This window comes from Protopterus annectens, chromosome 3.part0, assembly GCF_019279795.1.
Source record: "Protopterus annectens isolate FY-2018-M chromosome 3.part0, PAN1.0, whole genome shotgun sequence".
Lineage (NCBI taxonomy): Eukaryota > Metazoa > Chordata > Ceratodontiformes > Protopteridae > Protopterus > Protopterus annectens.
In genome coordinates this window covers 993362165-993384433 of record NC_056731.1, presented here as the reverse complement: position 1 = coordinate 993384433, position 22269 = coordinate 993362165, and the positions used below count along the sequence as shown (strand labels likewise).

At 40.3% G+C, this 22269-nt stretch overlaps 1 protein-coding gene across 4 annotated transcripts in view; it reads right to left on the bottom strand.

The window, feature by feature from the left end:
- Window positions 1-9652: 9652 nt before the first annotated feature.
- Window positions 9653-22269, bottom strand: part of HTATSF1 (HIV-1 Tat specific factor 1) — a 970322-nt gene continuing 957705 nt past the window's right edge. For all 4 annotated transcript variants that reach the window (XM_044065289.1, XM_044065288.1, XM_044065291.1 and 1 more), the window contains one exon: window positions 9653-15454. In XM_044065289.1, the coding sequence (XP_043921224.1) occupies window positions 15140-15454 (315 nt within the window). In that variant the 3' untranslated portion in view covers window positions 9653-15139. The remainder of the gene's footprint in view (window positions 15455-22269) is intronic.

The window sequence follows — 22269 nt, the reverse complement described above, 5'->3', positions numbered from 1 at the left end:
ATCAGTTCTGAAATTCAATTTTGAAAATCTCAGGAGTCGACCGGCACTTGCAAACTGCTTATGCTTTGGGCACCTCGCGGCAAGAAAGACTGAAGAAAATGGCGTCGGTTGCAACTTTTATACCCCTGGTGCACTGATGTCAGGGAAGAGGTGACAGCAACCGACGCCGGACCAAGACTTTGGAAATCGGGCCAACTACGGGTCGCCTGCCAGCAGGATAACCCAAGTGTAATAACTGCAACAGTGAAACACGATGAACATCAAAGGACCATTTGGCAGGTTTACAGTTATAAATACAATGAGAGGGATGAGACAACTAAGGCAGTGAAGGAAACTGTCAAGTATCTGAGGAGTTATTAGGTAAGAGAAATTATTTTTGTCAGTCACTGAAAGATAAAAATTTTTATAATTCCCTTTGAGACTAAGACAGCAAAAAACTCCCAAGAATTACAGCAGGCCTGAAAAATACAGACAAATTATATTACAGAAGAAAACCAGTGAGGACAGCCGGTCATGCTTCAGTAGTATTACGAACAAATAAGTGCAAAATGGGCTGGAAATAAGGATGACATTCAAAGTTTTAACAGGTCAAATGTTGCCACAGCTTATTATATGTGAAGCTAATGCTATGATGGCATCTATTGCATGGGATGAGTTGGACGACTTTCTTAAATGACAGGCTACTGATGAAACACCAGGTGGTGACTGAATATCATCACCGTCCTGGGTTACTGCAAAGCAAGGCTTAATACATACCACACACATGTTCAGCTTTTTTTTGTAACACTAGAAACAAAACAGATTCTTTTATCTTGGAAAAAGGCAGCAGTTTTGTTAATTCTTAAAGGGATAAAATTAATTCTGCCATTTTCAAACATGCTTATATTGGTGTTGCATTGTGATTAGAAATTGTTTACAATAATTATGGTGAACAACATACATAACTGAGTTAGCAGATAAAGGTTAGTGTGGATCTGTGGGAGGATGGGAGACATTTGGTAACATACTGAAAACCTGGGATGTTGTTGACTGCTGCTCACCTGACGCAAAAGTAGCTGCTGAAAGCTGAAATGGACAGAAAGCTTTTAACACGGTGGTGTGGTATTTTATGACTTTTGCCAAAGGAATCTATTTTTTTCTATGGGATTTACAGAGTTAATGAAGACAAACTAAATGTCATATAGAGATATAATCAAGATTCTTGTAGGACTGTGACGAGAGAAGGCAAAGACTGCACCTTTCAGTTACTTTTACACTGCATTTGGTTGTGAAAGAAAGGGGATCATTTTTAAAGCAATATGCAACAGATCAAGCACAGGTAGCAACTTCATTACTGGCTGATAATGTTTAGATTTATACATCTGATCTGACTGAGAAACATATTGAAACTTTGTTTCAAATGTTGGGTAAAACTGATAAAATATTGGGATATTAGGTTAATAAGGCAAAAAAAAGGAGCAGCATAGATCTTTTGTCTCCCTCCATGGAGATGCGGGAGACAGCTTTTTGGGAACAACTGCTAAAAAGTACAGTTGTGTACACTTACCATACATGTAGATGTTTGAGTGCATTCACTGTTGCAGTCATCACACTTGGGTTACCTGCCTGCAGGTAGCCCTCAGTCGGCTCGAATACCAGAGACTTAGTATTTCTGCATCGGATGCTGTCGCTCCAGGACTGATGTCAGGTCATCAGGGGTATAAAAACAGGTAGCCGATGCCATTACATCAGTTTTTCTTGCCCCGAATGTCAGGAGCCCCCCAAATAGGGAGCTAAGTTATGGTGGGGAAACCACCACCAGTAAAAAGTAAATACCAATACCAATACCCCTGAAAGGGGTGAGTAATAGCCATAGAGAGGAGAGAGAGAGAGAAAAATCAGGGGGGCTGGAAGGAGGGTAACTAGGACTGCAACAGTGAATACACTCTAACATCTACATTTATGGTAAGTGTACACAACTGTGCTATGTTCTTTGTGTTTCACTGTTGCAGTCATCACACTTGGGTGGATTTCCAAAGCTGAAGAAGGGTGGAGGCAGTCAAGAAGAGTTGGGGATAGCTAGTATGTCTTCCAGGACTGCAGTTGCAAAACCTGCCCTGCAATTGGAAAAGATAGGCAGGTGGCAATGCTTGGTGAAGGTGTGTACAGAACTCCAAGTAGCAGCTTCCAGGATGTCCCTGGTAGGGACTCCCCTGAGAAATGCTGTAGAGATAGATGTTGCCCTAGTGGAATGTGTTCTGACCCCCCCCCGAGGGGTTGGTTTCCCATGGTGCAGAAATGGATGCAGTGTGCTCTCCATTTGGAAATTGTTTGTTTTGAAATGGCCTTGCCCTCTGGCTCTATTGCAAAGCTGACTAGTAACTGGTCAGACTTTCTGAAGGGCTTAGTCCTGTCAAAGTAGAATCTGAGCTGTCTGTGCATGTCCAAGGAGTGCAGGATCCATTCCCCTTTATTCTGAGGATTAGGGAAGAAAGTTGGCAAATGGATAGATTGGTTTAGAGCCACACTGGACACCACTTTAGGCATAAAGGAAGGGTTAGTCCTGAGGGAAACCCTGTCAGCATGAAAAATAATGAAGGGTTTCACAGCCATAAGTGCTTGTAGCTCAGACACTCTTCTAGCTGAAGTGCTGGCCAGAAGCAAGGCCATTTTCCAAGAGAGGAATTTTAAGTCTGCTGACACTGCAGGTTCAAAGGGGGGAAGCGTGCACTTTTCCAGTACAAAGTTAAGGTCACAAACAGGGGTGGGTGCTCTCCTTGGAGGCCTTAAGTTGTTTGCCCCTCTCAGGCACTGTTTGATAAGAGGGTGTGAGAAGAGAGGTGGCTCAGTGTTGTAATGAGCCGAAATGGCTGAGGCATGTATTCCTGACTGTCTGCCTTAATCAGGCAGTTGTCCAAGTACAGGTAAATTTGGATATTTCTCTGCCAGCAGTATGCAATGGCTGGAGCCAGGCATTTTGTGAATACTCTGGGCACAGTGGACAAGCCAAAGGGGAAGTGCAGAGAACTGATAATGCATAGATCCGGCCCTGAAACGCAGATACTTCCTGCATGACTCCCTTATGGGGATGTGCAGGTAGGCTTCTTTTAAGTCTAAGGTGACTAACCAGGCATCCTTAGCTAGCATAGGTAGAAGCTGTTGCAAGGTAAGCATTTTGAATTTTGGTACCACCAGGAAGGTGTTGAGAATTGAAAGATCCAGGATTGGGTGCCAAGAGCCTTCTTTTCTGAGTACCAGAAAGAGTTTGGAATAGAATCCTTGATCCATCTGTTCTACTGGAACCAGCTGAATAGCTCTGATGGAAAGCAGGGAAAGAACTTGGCTTTGAGCCTCTGCCCACTGGTTTGCTGGAAGGTCTGGGAACCCTCTTGGGGTTGGCAGTGAGTGGAAGTAAAATTTGTACCATTGGGATACAATGTTGAGGACCCATCGATCTTGTGTGATGGACATCCAGTTTTTTGCATGAAGGGCAAGTTTTCCTCCTGGGGCACAAGCAATTGGGCAGGTATGGGGAGTGGAGCAGAGAAGTCATTGTGAGTCTTTTCCGTAAGGAGGTGGCTTACCATTTCCTGCTTTGGGGGTGGGGGCACTCCATTGCTTAGATCTCTGCATACCCTGAGACTGTAGTCTGGGTGGACTGTTCCCCTGGGTCTGGCTTGAGATGGCCTTGAGGGGGCTGGAAAGGACCAGTGTTTGGAAGGGCAATGACTACTGAATCTAGGGGGTTGCACTTGTAAGAATTCTTTAACAGTCTGCATAGGCTTAGCTTTTTCTACCTCTTCTGCTTTGGTGCCAAACAAACTGTGCTTGTTGAAAGGCGCGTCTAGTAACTTTGATTTGACATGGTCTGGCAAGGTCTGCTCCTTGAGCCAAGCATGTCTTTTCAGTACAGAACCAGTGACTGCTGCCCGGCAAGATGCTTCTAGGGCATCAAAGCCACACTGCAAAGTATGCTTGCTGACTTGGCTTGCAAAGTACATAAGCTCTTGCAATTCTTTATTTTCTGCACAGTCTGTAAAGGTTGCCACTTTTTGTTTAATAAGTTCCATAATATGTTGCTGGTACTTCAGCATGTGAAACTGACAATTCAATGCCCTAATAGCAAGAGTTGCAGAGGTATATACCTTTTTACCCCATGTGTCCATAGCTCTGGAATCCCTGTCCGAAGGGGTGGGATTCTTGGCTGTATATGCTTTGATACCTTTATGCCCCTGGGAAATGATCTCTGGATCAGCAATAGGATTCTTGAAAAGAAATTTGTGAGTATCAGGTACTTTGTAGTACCTGTCTGGTTTCCTACGGGCAGGAGGTAAAGAATCAGGAGTAAAACTGGATTCCATAAAAACATCATCAACACCTTCCAGGACAGGGGGCATTGCTGTGGCAAATCTAGGAATTCCCGGAGTCTCTATTTGGACTGAGGATAGTCTTGGCATTCCCAAAGGAAATGCTCTCTTAAAGTATTTAAGGTTTCACCACAAGAAAAATCCTCTGGAGGGAAGGCAGAGGGAATGGATTCCTCTGCATCTGTATCCTCATAAGCAGATAAGGGCATGTCTTCATAATCAGATACCTCAGAGCCATCGGACTCCTGGACTGTTGAAGCTGCAGGGGACTGGTCTATTTTCCTAAGTTGGGAAGGCTGACTTCCCCTAATCAGTGTAATAAGGTCTTCTGCCATTCTAAGCATTTGTCGTTGAAGCATGGGAGCAGGTGCATGCGCTGTGGTTATCAGTTTTCTAGACATAGCGAGTACTCTAGGCCTAAGAAACTCAGTAGTTTTAGATAGAAAAGAAGTTGGACATCGGGAGAGTGAAGAACTGCCTCAGAAGTCGGTGCCTGCACAGCGGCTCCGGACCCATCCTAGGTACAGACATCTGCAGATTCCATAATCGAAGAAGAGTCTCGCAGCATACCGGACTTCGAATGGGTCTTGGTAGAGGCCCGTGAATCCATTAAAGCGGGCATCAGGGGCTGCAAAAGCACCTCACTGAGTACCGGCGAACTGGCGACTAGCTTAACGGAAGCGTTGTCGGTAGCTTTGGACCCATGTGGTCTGTCTCTGTCTTTGTCCTTATGTTTTTTCAGACTATCAGTAATCGGATGGCTTACCGAAGCCATTTCAGAATACGGAGATCGAGAGCGAAAGAATTTAGTGATAATGAGAGCCCAACGACAAATGGTTCCGGCACTGAACAATGCACAAAACCGACAGCGAGGTAAGTTGTGGTCTGGGCTTAAACAGGTGACGTAGTAAGAATGAAAATCTCTGTGAGGTATTTGCTTTCCACAGGCAAGACAATTGTTAACTTTTTCCGACATCGGTTAGAGCAAGAAAAAAGGATCCTCAACGGGGTACTTAGCTTTAAAAGACTTCAGGATTATTTAATTCGAAAATGAAAATTCAGGTAGCGGCCAACCGGCACTTGCGAACTTCTTCTGCTTTTGGCTCCTCGGCAAGAAAGACCGATGTAATGGCGTCAGCTGCCTATTTTTATACCCCTGAAGACCTGACATCAGTCCTGTAGTGACAGCATCCGATGCAGAAATACTAAGTCTCTGATATTCGGGCTGACTGAGGGCTACTTGCAGGCAGATAATCCACGTGCGATGACTGCAACAGTGAAACACAAAGAACATCATATGGATATTAAAAGAAGATATTAAAAAATGATTGGCTTAGATTCAAACATACAATATAGGCACTACATGTCTTGCACTGCCTCTTTTAACGTCTTTCAAACTTTTCTGGCTGTAACTCCCTTAGATGTTTTTGAAAAAAGTAAGCATATTATGACAGATTTTTGTTTTGGAAGATGGCCAATGATACTTCTGAAGGAGGTGGAAGGTTTAAATGTCCATGATTCAGAATTTTATTATGATGAGGTACATTTAAAGATAATGTATATAATGTCTATGCAAAATTATGAAGCTGAGTGAAAACAGTTAACAGGGAATGCAAAGAAGTTCGACAGGTGCATCTACCTTCTGTTATCAGGGAAACAAAATTACAGCCTTTTGCAATTTATCAATGAAGGATAAAATGAACTGGCTAGATTTTTTAATGTCCCTTGGTAAAAGTCGAGTATTCCAGAGGCATGGGTTTATGACACTAAGAACAGAGAGTCTATATTGACTTTACTGGGAACAGCTAAGGTTAGTGGAAAGATGGGACACTTGGCAGCAGATGAAACAGAAACATAGTTTGTTAATACTTCCATTACAGGTTGAACATAAAGGTTAAAGGTTTACCTTATAGAGCAAGGCATCCTTGTTTGGTGGAGAAACTGGAAGGAATGAAGTTCATCTAAGACAATGCCCATTATTGGAGGCAAAGAGTCATAGTCTGATGATAAAGGACTTAGCAGGTACAGTATACATTGGACATGAACAAGTAGTCTTTTGAAAATCTTAGGAGGGACTAAATGAAGTATGCTACTGGAAATTGAGATATATGATATTACAAGTGAACTTGCCTGTTAACTAGATGACCCACCAAGTTACAGAGATTTAAGATATTTGTATGGAAGTGTCTCCACATATACTTCAATAACATCAAAGGTTAAGAAGAATGTTTCTGAATGCGGATTCTCACTTTTGAGATATAAAGAAGGGGTATGAATGCCGATTCTCACGAGGGATAAAGAAGTATTAGGGAGCACATGCTCTGGTAATATGAAAGTCTAACATGTTTTAGGCAAGATTTAAGAGAGTACTCTCATGAGTTTTGCCAAAGGAACAACAATGAACTACAATGCCTACATTACTGGGTTATGACAAATACTTCTGTACCACACCAGAAGTAGCAATGCTATAGCTACTGATTTTAGTTGCAAAATTATTACACGGTGATGGAAGGCCATGTTACCAACAGTAAGGGTCATCATTTTAGTGGAAGATTAGTTTGATAACAGAGTGAGCGATACTCCAAAGAAAAGATCATGGCTGGATAGGCCCCATGAAAAGTCTACATTGATAAGAGTAAAATCTCATCTTTTGAAGGCTTCTGTTCCTATTAAAACATACTTATTTAGAATGGGATATAGTGCAATTCCTCTAGGAGTAACTATTGAATAGATAACTATGGACTTGGGGAAGTTTCTTTTTTTAAACACAGTATGTATATAACATATTAAGTAGCAGCCAAACTAAGCCTGGTGAGAATGTTCATTTACTTGTTTGGGTAACAGTTTATACAGATTTAGTTTTTAATTATGAGAAGTACAAAATAGGTGATTAAGTGCTCCATGACAGTTAAGCCTTCAACAGTGTAAATGACAGGCTGTATTGGTTGTGTTACTGTACTGGATTGCTTTGTTGAATTTTTGCAAATACACACACACACACACACATATATATATATATATATATATATATATATATATATATATATACATACATACATATATATACATATATTTATTTATAACTTATATGCATTTTCTGGAGACAACCCAGTTTGGTTTCATCAAGGGCAGGTCATGACTACTCAACCTGGTGGACTTCTTTGAGAATGTCACCAAAGCAATGGATGAAGGCAAAATAGTTCACACTGCCTACCTTGACCTAGCCAAGGTAGCTGACACAATACCCCACACAAGCACTGTTGACAAACTCAAGAGGTTAGGTATAAACCCTTGTCACCCGGTGGACAGCAAAGTTGCACACAGGCCCCAGTAAGTTAGTCATTGACAAGCAGAGTCCCTCAGGGATCATTCCTGGGACCACTCACTTTTGACATTTACTTCTCTGAAGTCAAAGCCAAATGTCAATGGCCTCTGACTGGCTAAATTTGCAGATGATTGCAATTAGGAGCAGTCATACAATTCCCCACTGACACAATGTTCTCCAGGAAGGGGTGTCACAGACAAATAACTAATGTCAGAGCCACGGACTAAAATTAAATGCCAGGAAGTCATTCACCCTTTGTAACTATCATATTGACAACACACCCCTAAGAGTTGTCACAGTAGTCTGGGATTTGGGGACACACAGACAGTAACCTAGCCTTTGACCATCATTACACATTGTGCAACTTATAAACAAAGGAATGTCATTTCAGTCTAAGGAGGTCATAGTTCCACTGCATTCATCAGACCTATCATTGAGTAGGATGCCCCTCTGGTATCTACCTAATCAGGCACATTCGGTAGCTGAATCTACAGGAGCTGGCCGACCGGCACTTGCGAACTGCTTCTGCTTCGGGCACCACGTGGCAAGAAAGACTGAGGAAGATGGCGTCGGCTGACTCTTTTATACCCCAGGTGCTCTGAAGTCGGGGAAAGGGCGACATCAGCCGACGCCGGACCCAGACTTTGGAATCTGGCCGACCGAAGGGCTGCCTGAGGCAGGACAACCCATATGTAAGGACTGCAGATGCATCCTTGAAGGACATCATAAGTAACATGTTCTATGTAGACCACCTCAAGGCCCTTATCCCTGTATTCTATTTCCTATAGGCTGCTGAAAGGAGATCTATATTTCGCATAAAAGGCATTGCCAGACCCCACCCTGATGGACCTCCTCCATATGTACAAAACAATAGGCACCAGAATTACCCATTCTAAAGACTTAAACCTTGCATGTGATAGAAACAGGAACTGCTGGAGAGACAGGTATGTATCCCAGAGACTACCCCATCACTGGAACAGGCTCCACCAATCCATGTGAAGCAGAGTTCCTTCCAAACCTAATTCAAGTGTAACTTGGAGAACTGGATAGAGAACCAGAAATTCATCCCTTGTTTGGCACCTATGTCTCCAATGGCCACATGCAGCCTGTAAATGGTTAATCTCCCAGGTCTCTGCTTGTAAATGTTTCAACTTCCAAGCCACTGCTTACTCTTACCTAGAGTACCAGAATTTGTCAATGAAATGGGATGCATGTCTAGGCTTTAAAAGTCCCTTGTGGTTATTAGCCTAGTACACACCTATAAGCCTATCTTCAAAACAGATGGGGAGTCAGCACTGCAAATGCATGCCCTATAGTAAGCGTAGAAGAAAATGACGACATATAAGGGATGCAGAGGATGGGACTAGCCTATAGCTAACCTTTAGCATCAGCACATAGTACTTCTTTGAATGTTGCCAACATTTTGAACAACATTACTTTATCTAGAACCTCAAAGTTTGGTGGAAAATCCAGTGCGTTTTGAAACAAGCAACCGTTTACAAGTAACTTAATTTCAGGACATTGACAAAAACACAACTTGCAGTCAAGTTACCATGAAGAATTTCCGAAGTCTGAAAAGAGATGAGTTATGCAAGGCAAGTTTCAGTTAAATGTTAACTGGATGGTTTTGCTCTTCTGTCTGCTTTGCAACAGATCATTTACAGAAAATTTGTTCTGAAAACAAAGATATTCAACTTGTCAGGCACTGCTGTCTCAAATGAAGCAGATTCTACACAACATCTAGAACTTAAATTTGTACCTGCTGTTCTTCTCATCATGTTGTTAATACGGGTTTTGGCCGGGGTGACAATACAGAACTTGAGCTGCCGACTTTTTTTTTTTTTTTTACTTTTTCTGTACACTGCATTTGACTTTTTCAAGTGGCAAAAAACAAGAAATTTGCTTCAGAAAAATATTCCATAGAAATCGAACTTATGTTATACTTGCACTGCAGACAAGAATTAGATTTCAGATTGATGAGTACAGTTCGATCATGTTTTATTTCATGCAAAAGCAATTTTCTTTCTTCCTTTTACAAATAGTTCTCCAAAAGTTTGTTAATAAATGAAACTGCTACATGAAGGATATGTTTGATGATTACACTTTGGGATGGTAGCCATAATCTCAGTAAACACAATAACTGAATTAAACACATTGCAACAGAGAGGATCACAACCAAATTATGTGTTCGAGACATGCACACCAAGAAAATTGCCTCTACAGCAAAGACTGAGAGGTGAATGTTGGAGCATGAAGTGCTACAAGCATTCAAAGCTTTTGAAAGCTGATAAAACACTTAGTCAGAGATATCCCTCCGATGAACAAATCTAATTAATTTTTGTTACATACTTCATTCTACCAGACTGTTTGTTTATAAGTGTGGCACAGTAAAGTATCTAACATCTTTTAAAGCTGTTTTACTTCATTTTGCTTTTTTTTATTTTTAACCTGGCAGCACTGTCTTATGTTAATACCCATCTTGAGACCTGACCTTAACAGCTCTAATTAGGCACTTAAACTCTTATTAAGCACCTTTGAGGTGTCAGAATATTGCTTAACAAGCTTTCTTTTTCCTGTATTTGGAGCAGATTTGTGGTGCTACACACAACAGATAATACTAACTTCATTACATTGTGACATAGAATGCTACAGTTTATAAAAAAGTTGTTCTAGAGCTCTCATAAGACTAGATCTGCCGTAATTTGGCTTTGTCAAGGATATCCCCTGTCTAATGATTCTGGTTAACTTCACTGAAAGGGTAACATAGGTTGTTGACAGTGGTTACGCTGTCCACATGGTGTGCCATGACCTGGTCAAGGTATTGGACACCAACCCCCATGCCACCATAGTTAGTAATCTCAACATATTACAAACAGATCCCTCTGTGATAAGATAGATAGGAAACTGGCTAAAAGACCCCACACAATGCATGTAGCAGGTACCTCATCAAAGAGTATGAAGCTGACTGGTGGTGTACCACTGGGCCAACAGCAGAGAGCTCCTTTGCTCGGTATTTACTTTTTATAATCACCAGATATGAACCAAGACCTCTGATCAGAAAAGTTTGCAAAAAACTGTAAACTGGCAGTCATTGTCATATCCACCTCTGATGCCCAAACCCTTCAGTTAAAACTTACACTCAAATAGTGTACTAAAAGTGGTCTCAAATTAAATGCTAAAAGGTGCAATACTGTCACATTTGATGGACAGCCTCTCCCCCATATCCCATAACAGACAACACCTTGCTCCAAAATAAGACTGTTAAAGGCTTTGGAACTTGGGTTGAAAATTCCTTCTCCCTTTATCAACAAGTAATGACAGTAGTCAGAACGGTATTCTTCTTAGTGTAGACAGCTGCTAAAGGAATATCACCCTGATCTAGAGAGGTCAGCATCTCCTTACATTCAGCATTGATTAGGCCAGTTACTGAATAAAGTGCCCCTTTTGGGATGTACCTCACTTGACATATTGAGCAACCAGACAGATCACTGAGGTTCCTAACTAAAAAGATCACTAGCTTAAAAATTCAAAGCTACTAGTAAAGACTGGAAGCACTGTCCCTTTATTAAGTATCTTGCGGACTCCTAAGGGGAGATTTATGCCTTCCCTTCACTTTAATTAGGGATCCAGTGATCCTGGATGTCTTGTATCACCACAAATCAAACAGCCTTACAAATAGCAGAACCAGGGATTAAAGCATTCATCAGCAAATAAAAAATGATGGCGAGAGAGGGAAATGCCTCTCCTCCTGCTGCATATTAAGCAGCGTGATTCATCATCTTCCTTCAGACTGGAACTTGATAACAGGATGGGTACAGTAAACTCTCGGTTACTCAACACCCATGGGGATTGCTAGGTGATAGATAACTGCAGTTTCTGGTTGCTTGAGAGTTACTATTGAAAACAGGCCTAACTAATACTCTACCCTATACTATTTGTTTGGTTTGACTTAGGTTGGGGAGAGAGGAAATTTATTTCTATCTTCCTTTTTAAAACTCTAAAAAAGTAAGGTATATTTCTGCGGGGTGGGGGACAAAGTGCAATACATGAAAATTGTACTGTATTTCTTCGATTTTTATTTTCTGGCTGTTTGAATTCCGGTTAACTGAGAGTTTACTGCACTCAGACACATTCACCCCTGACTTGACTGACCTAGCCCTCCTTGAAAAAGGAGGTATTGTCTGAGGGTGGGTAATGGCAGGATCTAAACGGCTGTAAGACTCCATTGCCTAGTATCGTCTATGATCCTACAAAATGTTATCATAGCATTTCAAGGATTACTTGATAAAGGTACAATGTTGGGTTTCTTTAGTAATCCACACGGTAAAAAATATAAACAGCACCTTAGGGTGCCATCTTTTTAATACAAAAAAACCCTCTACTAAGCCTCTTGGAAGGTAGGCCACATCAGGTTGCAATAGCTTACTGGAACACTGGTTTACTTTTATGCTCATTTTTGCAGTAGTCGAATTTAAACTTCCTTTTTTTTTTGAAACAGTCACATGCACTACTAACATCAGCTGTATTCAGTGGTACCCGGATTATGATCTAGTCGCAACTGGTGATGCCATGTTGTATACACATATTAAACACCATGGTGGATTACAGGCCCTTAACATATTTTCTAGGTGATTCATCACCTCTAATTTACTTGTGAAACAGTAGATTTTTCTTTACATGACTTTGTTTTATTCAAAATTCTCATCAAATTTGTGAAACTGTCTAGTTATGGTTAATTTTGAACAAAAATGTATACAAATGAGTACAATGTTGTGGCCTAATATTGATATATATATATATATATATATATATACATGCCCACCTTTTGGTGGGACTCACCATCTTTTTCACAATTTTTCAGAATATAAATCACAATGATTTTAAGTTTTAGTAAAATATGAATAACCAACATGTTTCCTTTTTAGATTTAAAACTTAATGTTCAGGAGTAGCATATGTAGACAAAGCTTTTTGGAAAGGAAACATCTTGTCTACAAAGTAAAACCTGCCATGTTCCTCATGTACTAGGAACACTATCTTACAGAATTAATTGAGCAAAAAAGGACTTGTAGCAGAAAGGACAATGCTATTATCTGAAGTTAAAACATGATTAACTCAATTCTGCAAACGGATTATAAGGAAGAGTTAGTAACTGACATGTCTTAGCAGGATTATCAAAACAGACCACATTTTTTGACAATAATCATTGATAGCAGACAAGTTTTTTCCATTGCACAACATTGTACCAGTCTATATATTGTTAGTGAACTTAGGTGCTCTGACTATACACTGTAGTATCTTAGGAAAATGCTACTCTGTCTTGAGTATCTGGCTCCATATAATCACTTCTCAGCTCCACAAGTCATAAGTTGAATGATCTATTGGTTCGTAATAATTTTCAGGAAACAAGCATTTGTATTTTTCATACTTCTAAGTTACTGAGACTTCCCTTGTGGCCACTGCACTATTTGCTCTAATGTAACTAGTCGCCAGACAATATTGATGGCATTAAATATATACATAAGGGTGTATTTTCCTGCAATACAATTACTGTGAATTTATGCAGCTATGTTTGTGTGGCCTAGTGTACAGTGGGAATACTAAATGTATGTTGAAGCCAAAAGTGCACGAACAATTGTGTGACATCAACAATAAAACAAAGAATTAATCAGCTGAGTATCGGGTTTTGTTGTGATGGTAGTTAAAATACACTGAGCCTTTTTTGTATTGCAAAGTGTAACTACCCACATTAAAGAAGGCAAGACAATTGATGGAACACATTTGGAAATTAAAGCTCGTTATATTTTTAAATTTCAGTACAGTATCCTAACCTGTGTTAAATGCTGGGCAAGGATACAAATTATTAATAGTTTTCATGCTCACATGGTTTTATTGGTTACACAAGGACTGTGCTTTAGTGTTTTTATTTAGTTCTTTGACAGCAAATGGCTGAAAGTCCTGGATGAATACATTTTGTTCATCTGTAGCTGTGTAGTTATGTATTCCTTTTTTATTCCTTTGCTTATGGTACAGTAATGATGCATAAATGATGTCTGGGTGTATAGAAGACTAAAAAAAAAGTTGAAAGAAATGGAATGCTGTTATTTCATGCATAGCATCTGTTCTTTACAATTACTGTAAGGCTTATTTGCGTTTCTCCAGGTTTAGTTCTGTCTATATCCTGTTTAACATTCCCAGCCAGATATCAGACTGGTACCTCTTGGCACCATATCATTAACAATAATATGTACTGTAAGAATAAAATTATTTTTTTTATCTTCCACTGCTAATCACAGAACACTCAACTAAATATACATACTTTGCACCAGTAAAGTTGTTACTTTTTGAACTTGATTTAAAAAGGAAAAAAGAAACATGATTTTTTTGATAAGAACCAACTGTGAAGACCTTTATCAGTACAAATCACTAACAGATTAAAAAAGCCTACCAGTGATGCTGCTAAGAGAGTTTTGGTATTGTGTGCACTGTCTACCCTGGAAAAGTTTAATAAAAATGTAATAAAAGTTCAATTACGTCAACACAGTACCAATGAAGAACGGAGTATTAAGAATTCAAGACTAATGGAAAGACAGCAACATTTTCTTTTTCAGTCTGCTCTGTACCTTCATAAGGCAGTTAAACTACTGTCTCAGCCCATGAAATATACACACCAATGTGCATTTCCATGGCAAACTTGGTCAGTGCAAGGCTGCTAATTAATGCAACTTTAGAAAGTTTGTTAATAAACACAATCTACTGTTTTAATATCTCTGCTGTATTATTATTAATAAGTGATACTGCTTCACTGAATATAAACACATTTTGTTGAGAAAAGCATTTTTAACAAGGACTTGCATTCCTATGTACTCACATTTCTCAAAAAAAAAAATAAATGACTGCAAAAAAGGGTCATAAAACAGGTGGACGCAAAGTTACTAAGGATAAACACCCAGTCATTCCTTCATATCTCTCAAAAGACATGAATAACTACAAAAAAAAGACATAAAACACATGGACGTAAGGTTACGTAGGATAAACACCCAGTCACTCCTTTATATAATTACTTGGGCACAAACCTTATTCTTCTAGAAGTCTGCAATCGTATTTGTATCCTTCACTAACTGCTGTACTATTCAGTAAGTTACATGTTCTACAACACATTCTAGTTACATGTTGCACTTTAAAATGGCCTGACCACCTAAGCAATCATTCACACAATACATGCCTTCCCTTGGGAAATAAAATAAAGATTAAAAAGGCTCTCTCTTTTTAACCTTTACTCATATTCTAGAGGACTGGTTATCTGTTATGTTCACCATTTCAAAAATAAAACATATACAGCAGATTTAGGAAAAAAAAATTCCAGTAACCAGTGTTCATTAAAATGTTAAAATATATGCTCATGTACTACTTAAGTTTATAATTTACTAGTCATTTACATATATGCAGCATTCCTTCACAGACAGGCCTTAATCACCTCCCTCATCTGATTCAGCATCGCTGCCTGCAGGACTGCTGTCTGTTGACCGAATTGCATCCTGATTTTTGTTTACATCCTTTTTTGTTTTTGCAACTGCTTGCTCACTGTTATCGTTGGATGTACTATCCTGTAAATGCTCATTATCATTAGGTGTAGTATCTTGTGAATGTTTTTCATCAGCCACTCCTTCATTTGTGGCAACAGAATTCTGTGTATTAGTATTCGTAGTCTGTGAACGATTTTCTTCCAGAAAAGACTCCCATACTTTAAGCCTTTCCTCCCTTTCACTTGTAGTTTCTTCAACCTGTAAAAATGAAAACATTTAGTCATCAGTACAGAATACACTGATTATCCTTATGTAAATGTATTTCTTAAAAAATGAAGGAGGAACTAAAAGCACACGAAACCTAGAAACTACGCAGTTTTAGCATATGCACAACGTTCATCAGTAAGGGAAGCATGCATTACTAATACATACTGTATGTGTGTGTGTACAAGTGTATGAATACATAACTGACACACACAAGTTTAGTCATACCAACTCACATGGGGGTGGGGGTGGAACGCCAAACACAAAATATAAAAAAAAAAAAATTAAAATAAGTATGAACATCCTCCTTCCACCACACCCATGCATTTGTAAATGCATTAACTTTGGTATCACAATACTGGGGGTAAGGAGAAGCCGCCTTACCACCTGTGTTATACAATCTCACTAAAATAAAACAGTATTACTGAACTAAACACGCAGAAATAAATATATACCATGCCATCTCCTGTTTCAATATGCACAAATACAACAGCAAGCAAGACTCCCATGCATATATTTGTGTGTGTGTACATGGATGCTTGCTTCATATATATTTTATAGGTTATTAGTAAGAATGCAGTCCAAGAGACCATTAAGAAGCCTAGTCCAATTTCCCAGTTGTCCTAAAGCACTGTCTGGTTAAAGCTATGTGACATACTTAAGGGCACACAGTACGTGGAAAGATTTGAACCCTGTACCACTGGCACAGAAGCAGCTCATTAAGAAGTTACAGCTTTAGTCTTCAGGTTGGGGTGTTGAAGGACCCCTTTATTTTGGGTAAGACGGTCTACATGCTGAAGCAACACTTTCTACTTTTCTCTTGCAAGGCTGTGTATGATCGAGAAACAGTATTGCCCTGACCAAAATGGGGGGAGGGAATATGACTATGACTTCTGGCTTTTCCTGCCTGCTTTTTAGATTTACCCTGGAATCAAGTGTGTAGGACATAACAGGGAAAGAGACCTGTCCAATTCAGACAGAATTCTGGAGCTGCTCTATCACCTTTTTTAAGGTAATACAAAAAAGCACATTTCTTGCACAGTCCCATTCTGATCAGATTTAGAAAGATACCTGTGTTAGACATCCATTCATGAGAGTCAGTTTGAGATCTGGCCAGTCTGTCTGCCAACATATTTTACTTGAATGGATGCAGGTTCCTCTCAGAATTATGACTGGTTCTTGAGCTTTCTTCCAGGCTTAAGTGTACCCACATGGGTCTCCATACTTAAGTCTGAGGAGTACTAAGGGTCATAGTGGGCTAAGTTGCATTAAAAGGAAGTCCCAGATTGAGTTGAAGTTGTATTATCTATCATGACATCTCTATACTGATGCAAGGGAGAACGTGTGTCTTGGCCACCAGAGGTTGTGTGTGCTGACAGCATCTGCTTCTGAGATATCACTAGAGTTTTCTCATATGTAAACTATCTAGTGGCATCCTCTGGGTGCAATAGGCCATGTAGCCTGGCACTATCAGGAACTTGCTTACCAATACTGTCTCCTTCTGAGCAACAAACAAATGTAAAATAAAATAAATAAAACAAATAAACATTCTGAAGGCAAAGGGTCACAGAAGACATCTAGTCCCCTGGAGGTTCATGTCTATGCAAGCCCTGAGGAATACCAAACTTCTTGTGGAGGTGATATTTGATTTCTTCAGGCTGATCAAGGGACTGAGCTCTCTGCAGCAATTATGGGTAAAGCCCAAATCTTTGCATATCCCCTCCAAGGAATCTACCTGAATAAGACAGTAATCCAGATAAGGGTAGATGGGAATGATCTTTGTCCTCCAGACGCCAATTACTGAAGCCAGGGATTTGGTAAAGTCTAAGCACAGTAGAGAAGAAAGAATAGCAAACATGTAAACTCCAAATACTTCACTCATTGTAAACCTGAGGACCTTTTTGAGATCCTGGACAATGGACATATAGAGAAAGTCATCATTTGTGTCTAGGATGACCATTAGGGTTTGAGGTGACAGCAAGGTAAGAATGTTTTCTTTGGAACAATGAAAAACTTGTTTAGATGGAGCAAGTCCAGAAATGGACCTTCATATGTCCTTCCTTTCTTGGCACAAGCAACAGTCTGGAGTTAAAATGTAGTTAAGTCCTCCTCAGAGGGTACTTTCCCTGTGGCCCCTTCCTGTAGCATACATGTCAAGACAGGAAGAATCAGATCTAAATGGTCTTCTAGAACAGGGGAATCCATCTACATATCTTAGTTTGCAGAAACTGTAACATATAACCTTCACTTATACATATTCCAAGGCTACTGAGTCCAGTGACCACTTTTGTCTTGACAATACCCTCCCTTTGGCAGCATCTCCTTTACTAAGGAGGGGCATACTGGTCCATCCTGCAGTAATTCTCTGCATACCCATCCAGTCATCTAGTTTATGTTTACTGGAAGATACTGAGTCACACTGCTTAACATGCAGGGAAGTTTATCCCAGAGGTTTGGGAGGGGCTGAGTTATAAACCTGTTCCTCACTGTGCTTTACTTGTCAGTGAAGACTAATGTCTGTGGTGCAGGTACTTTAGGCCTGTGCTTTTTTTGGTTAGAAACCTTAGGGGTCTTTCTTCTTGTTTGATATGCTCAGTGAGATACAACCAAAGGGGTTGCTGTGATAACTGGCTTGATCACTGCTGTGAATAATGGAGAGATTACCTATTTAGAGTTTGATGATATTCCTTTGATAATAGCTTGGCTAAATGACAGGATTTCCCGACAACCATTGTTACATGATGGTCGAGAGAAAGAGAGGGTGTGAGAGAGAGAGATTAACCCAAATACATAGTTCTTTAACTATATTTTTGTGTTGTAGAGGTGTGTTACCAAGACAGTATGATGAAAGGAGGGGCTGCCTACCAAAATGATGGTGCTACCATTTTTAGCATTTAGTACATCAAGAGTTTAATAGGGGAAAAAACATTCTGGAGGGTTTTTGTGTCATAGGGTGACTTAATAGCAACTCACAGTTTGCAATTGCCTGCTGACTTTGTTAGCCAGAGATCTTGGTTCTCTGCTTGTTGATCTGAGAACCAAATACCAAAAAGGAGAGAGAGCTCAGCACTGAACTCTGAAGAACACCTCTGATCCCTTTCATACCTTCCGATGAAGCAACTGCAACTTGCATAATGTGGATTCTGTATTTTAGCCAGTTTGCTATCCATCTTACCACATCTGGGTCGATTTTTTTAAAGCAGTTAGCTTTTGTATGATGCTAGCACTGGGATGGTGTCAAAGGCCTTATCCAGGTCAAGATATACTACATGCAGTGCATGGCCAACCTCTAGAGCTTCCGTAACCCTTTTGAATAAATTTACTGGATTAAAAAGACAGGCTCTACCCATCACACAACCACTATTGTGGGTAAAGTCTAACAAGATACTTAACAGTTTATGAGGTCAATTACAATACCTTGTACTACTTTGCAGATGAGGCTTGTAAGGACTGATAGGTTTGTAATTACCTGAGTCTACAGTAACACCACCCTAGTTGAGGGGTATTACTACTGCTGTGCGTCACTCACCAGGGACAAAACCAGCAAATAAACTTAAGTTAAGCAGTTTGAGGAGTGTACCTGCAAGGGCATGTTTAGCACCATTAATTAAGCAATCAGGTATGTTACCAGGTCCAAAGAAAGAAGTAGCTTTGGTCTTGGTTAGCACTTTCAGTAAATGATCTTTAGACATAACTTAGGGAAATAAGGGATTCAGATATGTTGGGGCTTTGAATAGAAGTCATGGAGGTGAAGTTGGAGCTAAATTTATTTATATCAGTGGTATAAGTTGGGTAAGAATAGGAGGCCCATCATGAAATGTTCTGAGTACTGCAGGGTATTGTTTTTAGTTTTCTAACATAGCTAAAGAAGGATTTAGAATTATCTTTGGCTTTGGAGGCAAGCCTAAATTCATGGGCTCCTATAGTGGATCTGATAGTGTTCTTCAATTTTACTGTAATGCCTGATATTACCCTTGAGAAGATGAGTTTTGGATTTACTAAATAATTCATGTTTTGCTGTCTTATGGATGAAGGCTGATTAGGACCCACTGGTCCTGGATAATGTTTTGTTCCAGTTGAACAAAGATGGATACACACCCTCAAACAGTCTATTAATGCAGTTTCTACAGCTGCTGCCCTACATGATGCATCCACAGCATCATAACCACATTTCTTAAGAGTGCTTGGTTGGCTACCTGAGCTGATAGGTCACAAAGTTCAAGCATCTCCTGCTTCAGATCCTTATCTCAAATCCTCTGCCTTAGCCCTCATTCTCAAGCATGGACTGCAGGAAGATGAACCTGTAGGTTTGACAGTTCACGGCTCTGAAGTACAGGGTAGCTTATGTGTATACCTTTTTACAAAATATATTAAGTTTCTCTCTCACACACACACTCCTTGTCATGCAATTTACTGGAATCCTTAAACCTGTTATGTTTCCTATGTGTGTGTGTGGGCGGGTGCAATCAGGCTCAAAAAAACACACTGTTGAACATATCCTTCAGGACATCCATAACTGAAGAGGAAGGCAAGCACTTCATCAGGTAGGCCCATAAAAGCTTTATATCGGTGATGGCCTCTGAATTCTTTTTGCTTCCCATTGGAATTATTTTTCTTCTGAAGGGTGTCAATGAAGGAAAAATCTTCCGGGAGAAATGGAAGAGATAGGGTACTCTTGTTGTTAGAGTCGTATACTGCAGCAGAAAGGATCTGACTTGCACAAGCCAACTCATCTGCTTCACAGTCAGTGTTACCAGAATCCTCCTTAGGTTCCAGCCTTATCTTTCAGGGATTTCCACAGCTGGCTGCTTGGACTTCAGGAAAGACAAAATCTTGAGCCAGCTGGAAATGCTGCTGGGAAGAATTTTGGGAAGAGGAAGGGACCGAGGCACTGTCCAACCTAGCAGGCAGTAATTTGGTCAATTATTTTATGCCTCATGGCTTCACAGCCTTCCCCCCACCACAAAAGACCTCATGTCACAGGGTTAGTGACAAGAGACCCAGATACAGTACCCACAGAGCCTCCTTACAAATAAATATCATGGGAATACCACCCTCTCCTTCGCTAAACACAGGTAGAGTCTTTGGTTAAGGAGGACATAGGAAATGACAATGATGTGGTGGGCTGCAAAGGGACCATACCAGATGCAGTCTTTGGAGGTGGGAGCTATGAAAGTGCCAAATTATGTCCAATATCACCAGATCTAGAGGAACCCAAGTCATCTAGTGGGACATCATTGATCTCCAATGTTTTTTCATAAGCAGAATGTTTCCAGAGGCCTTGGTTGATACCAAAATGGCTTGGAAACAGGCACACATTGCTTTTTTCACTGGAAACTCCCACAGGTACTGCCTTATCCTACAGAGTGTAATGCAGGCCTGAGCCGACATTGTGCTCTACATTAAGGCAAAAGAAATGGAGTAAAAGTCTTTATGAGGTATTTCTTCTACGTACACAGTACAATGATTAACTTTTGCAAAAGACTTGGAATTTAAGTCACTATCACACATTAGTTATCAAAACACTATACAAAAAGTAGACAAGAAAATCACCTGGGTTTCTGGAATCAGGCAGACCAGTGGACTGATGACACTGATAGCATATATGGCTATAAAATATCTGACAAAAATAATCTGAAAACGGTGCCCTCTGAAGCCCCTCTTGTAGCACTGATGCCCTTATGTGGCAGTGGGAGAATGTCGGCTGAAGCCTAGGTGGAAGGCAGAGCTCTGGAAGTGGGGTGAGCCAGTCTGGCTACCAGCAGGCAGGATATCACTTGAGTCAGTTTGCAGTAGTGAACAGTACAATGATCTCCAATGCTACCTGGGACAAAAAGTGAAATGATAATCTTTTGCCTCTTCTCCCTTATCTTTTGCAGCACCCTGGGGGAAAGGGTAAAGGAAGAAAATGCATACAGAAAGAGACCCAACACAACAGATGAAGAAGGCATCTGTGGCTCAGAACGGTCTTGCTGGTACCCTGGTGCAATTTATTTTCAGTTGCCTGCTTTGTGGAGCAGCAAAAAGATCTATTTCTAGCATACCCAACTTGTGGAACAGATTGAAGAACACTTCCCTTTACAGCCTCTGTTCACTAGAGGCCTAGGTTTAAGCTGCTTAATTTGTCTGCAGGACTGCATTAAGGTAAGGCTGTATTGTGCACTGGCAGTCATATCCATGTCTTGTTCCAGCTCTCATACCTGCAATGTTAGTCTGCATAAGACAGAAGGGTGGTTCCCCCTTTGTTTATGTACGACATCACTGTGGTATCTGCTCTGATCAGCAGGTGGTCCCCTACTGTCAAATGTACCCAAATGCCCTTATGTACCGAATAACTGCTATCATCTTGATGTTTATTTACTTTGCTCTGATACTTTTGTCCGGAGTCCCCTGTACTCTGGTCTCCTACATGGGCTCCCCAAGCAAACCCAGAGGAGTTAGTTAACAGGATGTAGGATTCTGATTCCATCTTGAAGTGCTCTCCCTGGTTCAGTGAAATCTGCCCAATGCACCAGTGCCAGTTCATCCTTGATGAAAGCCACGAGAATGAGGATGGTCTGTAGGAAACGCACAAACTGACACCAATGGTTATTGTGGTACAATGTTATAGTGTAAGTCAAAACTTGTGAACAATGAATGATGGACAGGTAACATTAAAACCCCATCTATGGTGTGACCTCCTCTTCAAAAATATGCTAAAACTAGTTCATGCAAATCAGTCTTACATAAGCAACACCACTGGAAAAACTTCCATGTTTCTTACATAAGCAACACCACTGGAAAAACTTCCATGTTTGAAGTGAGGTTTT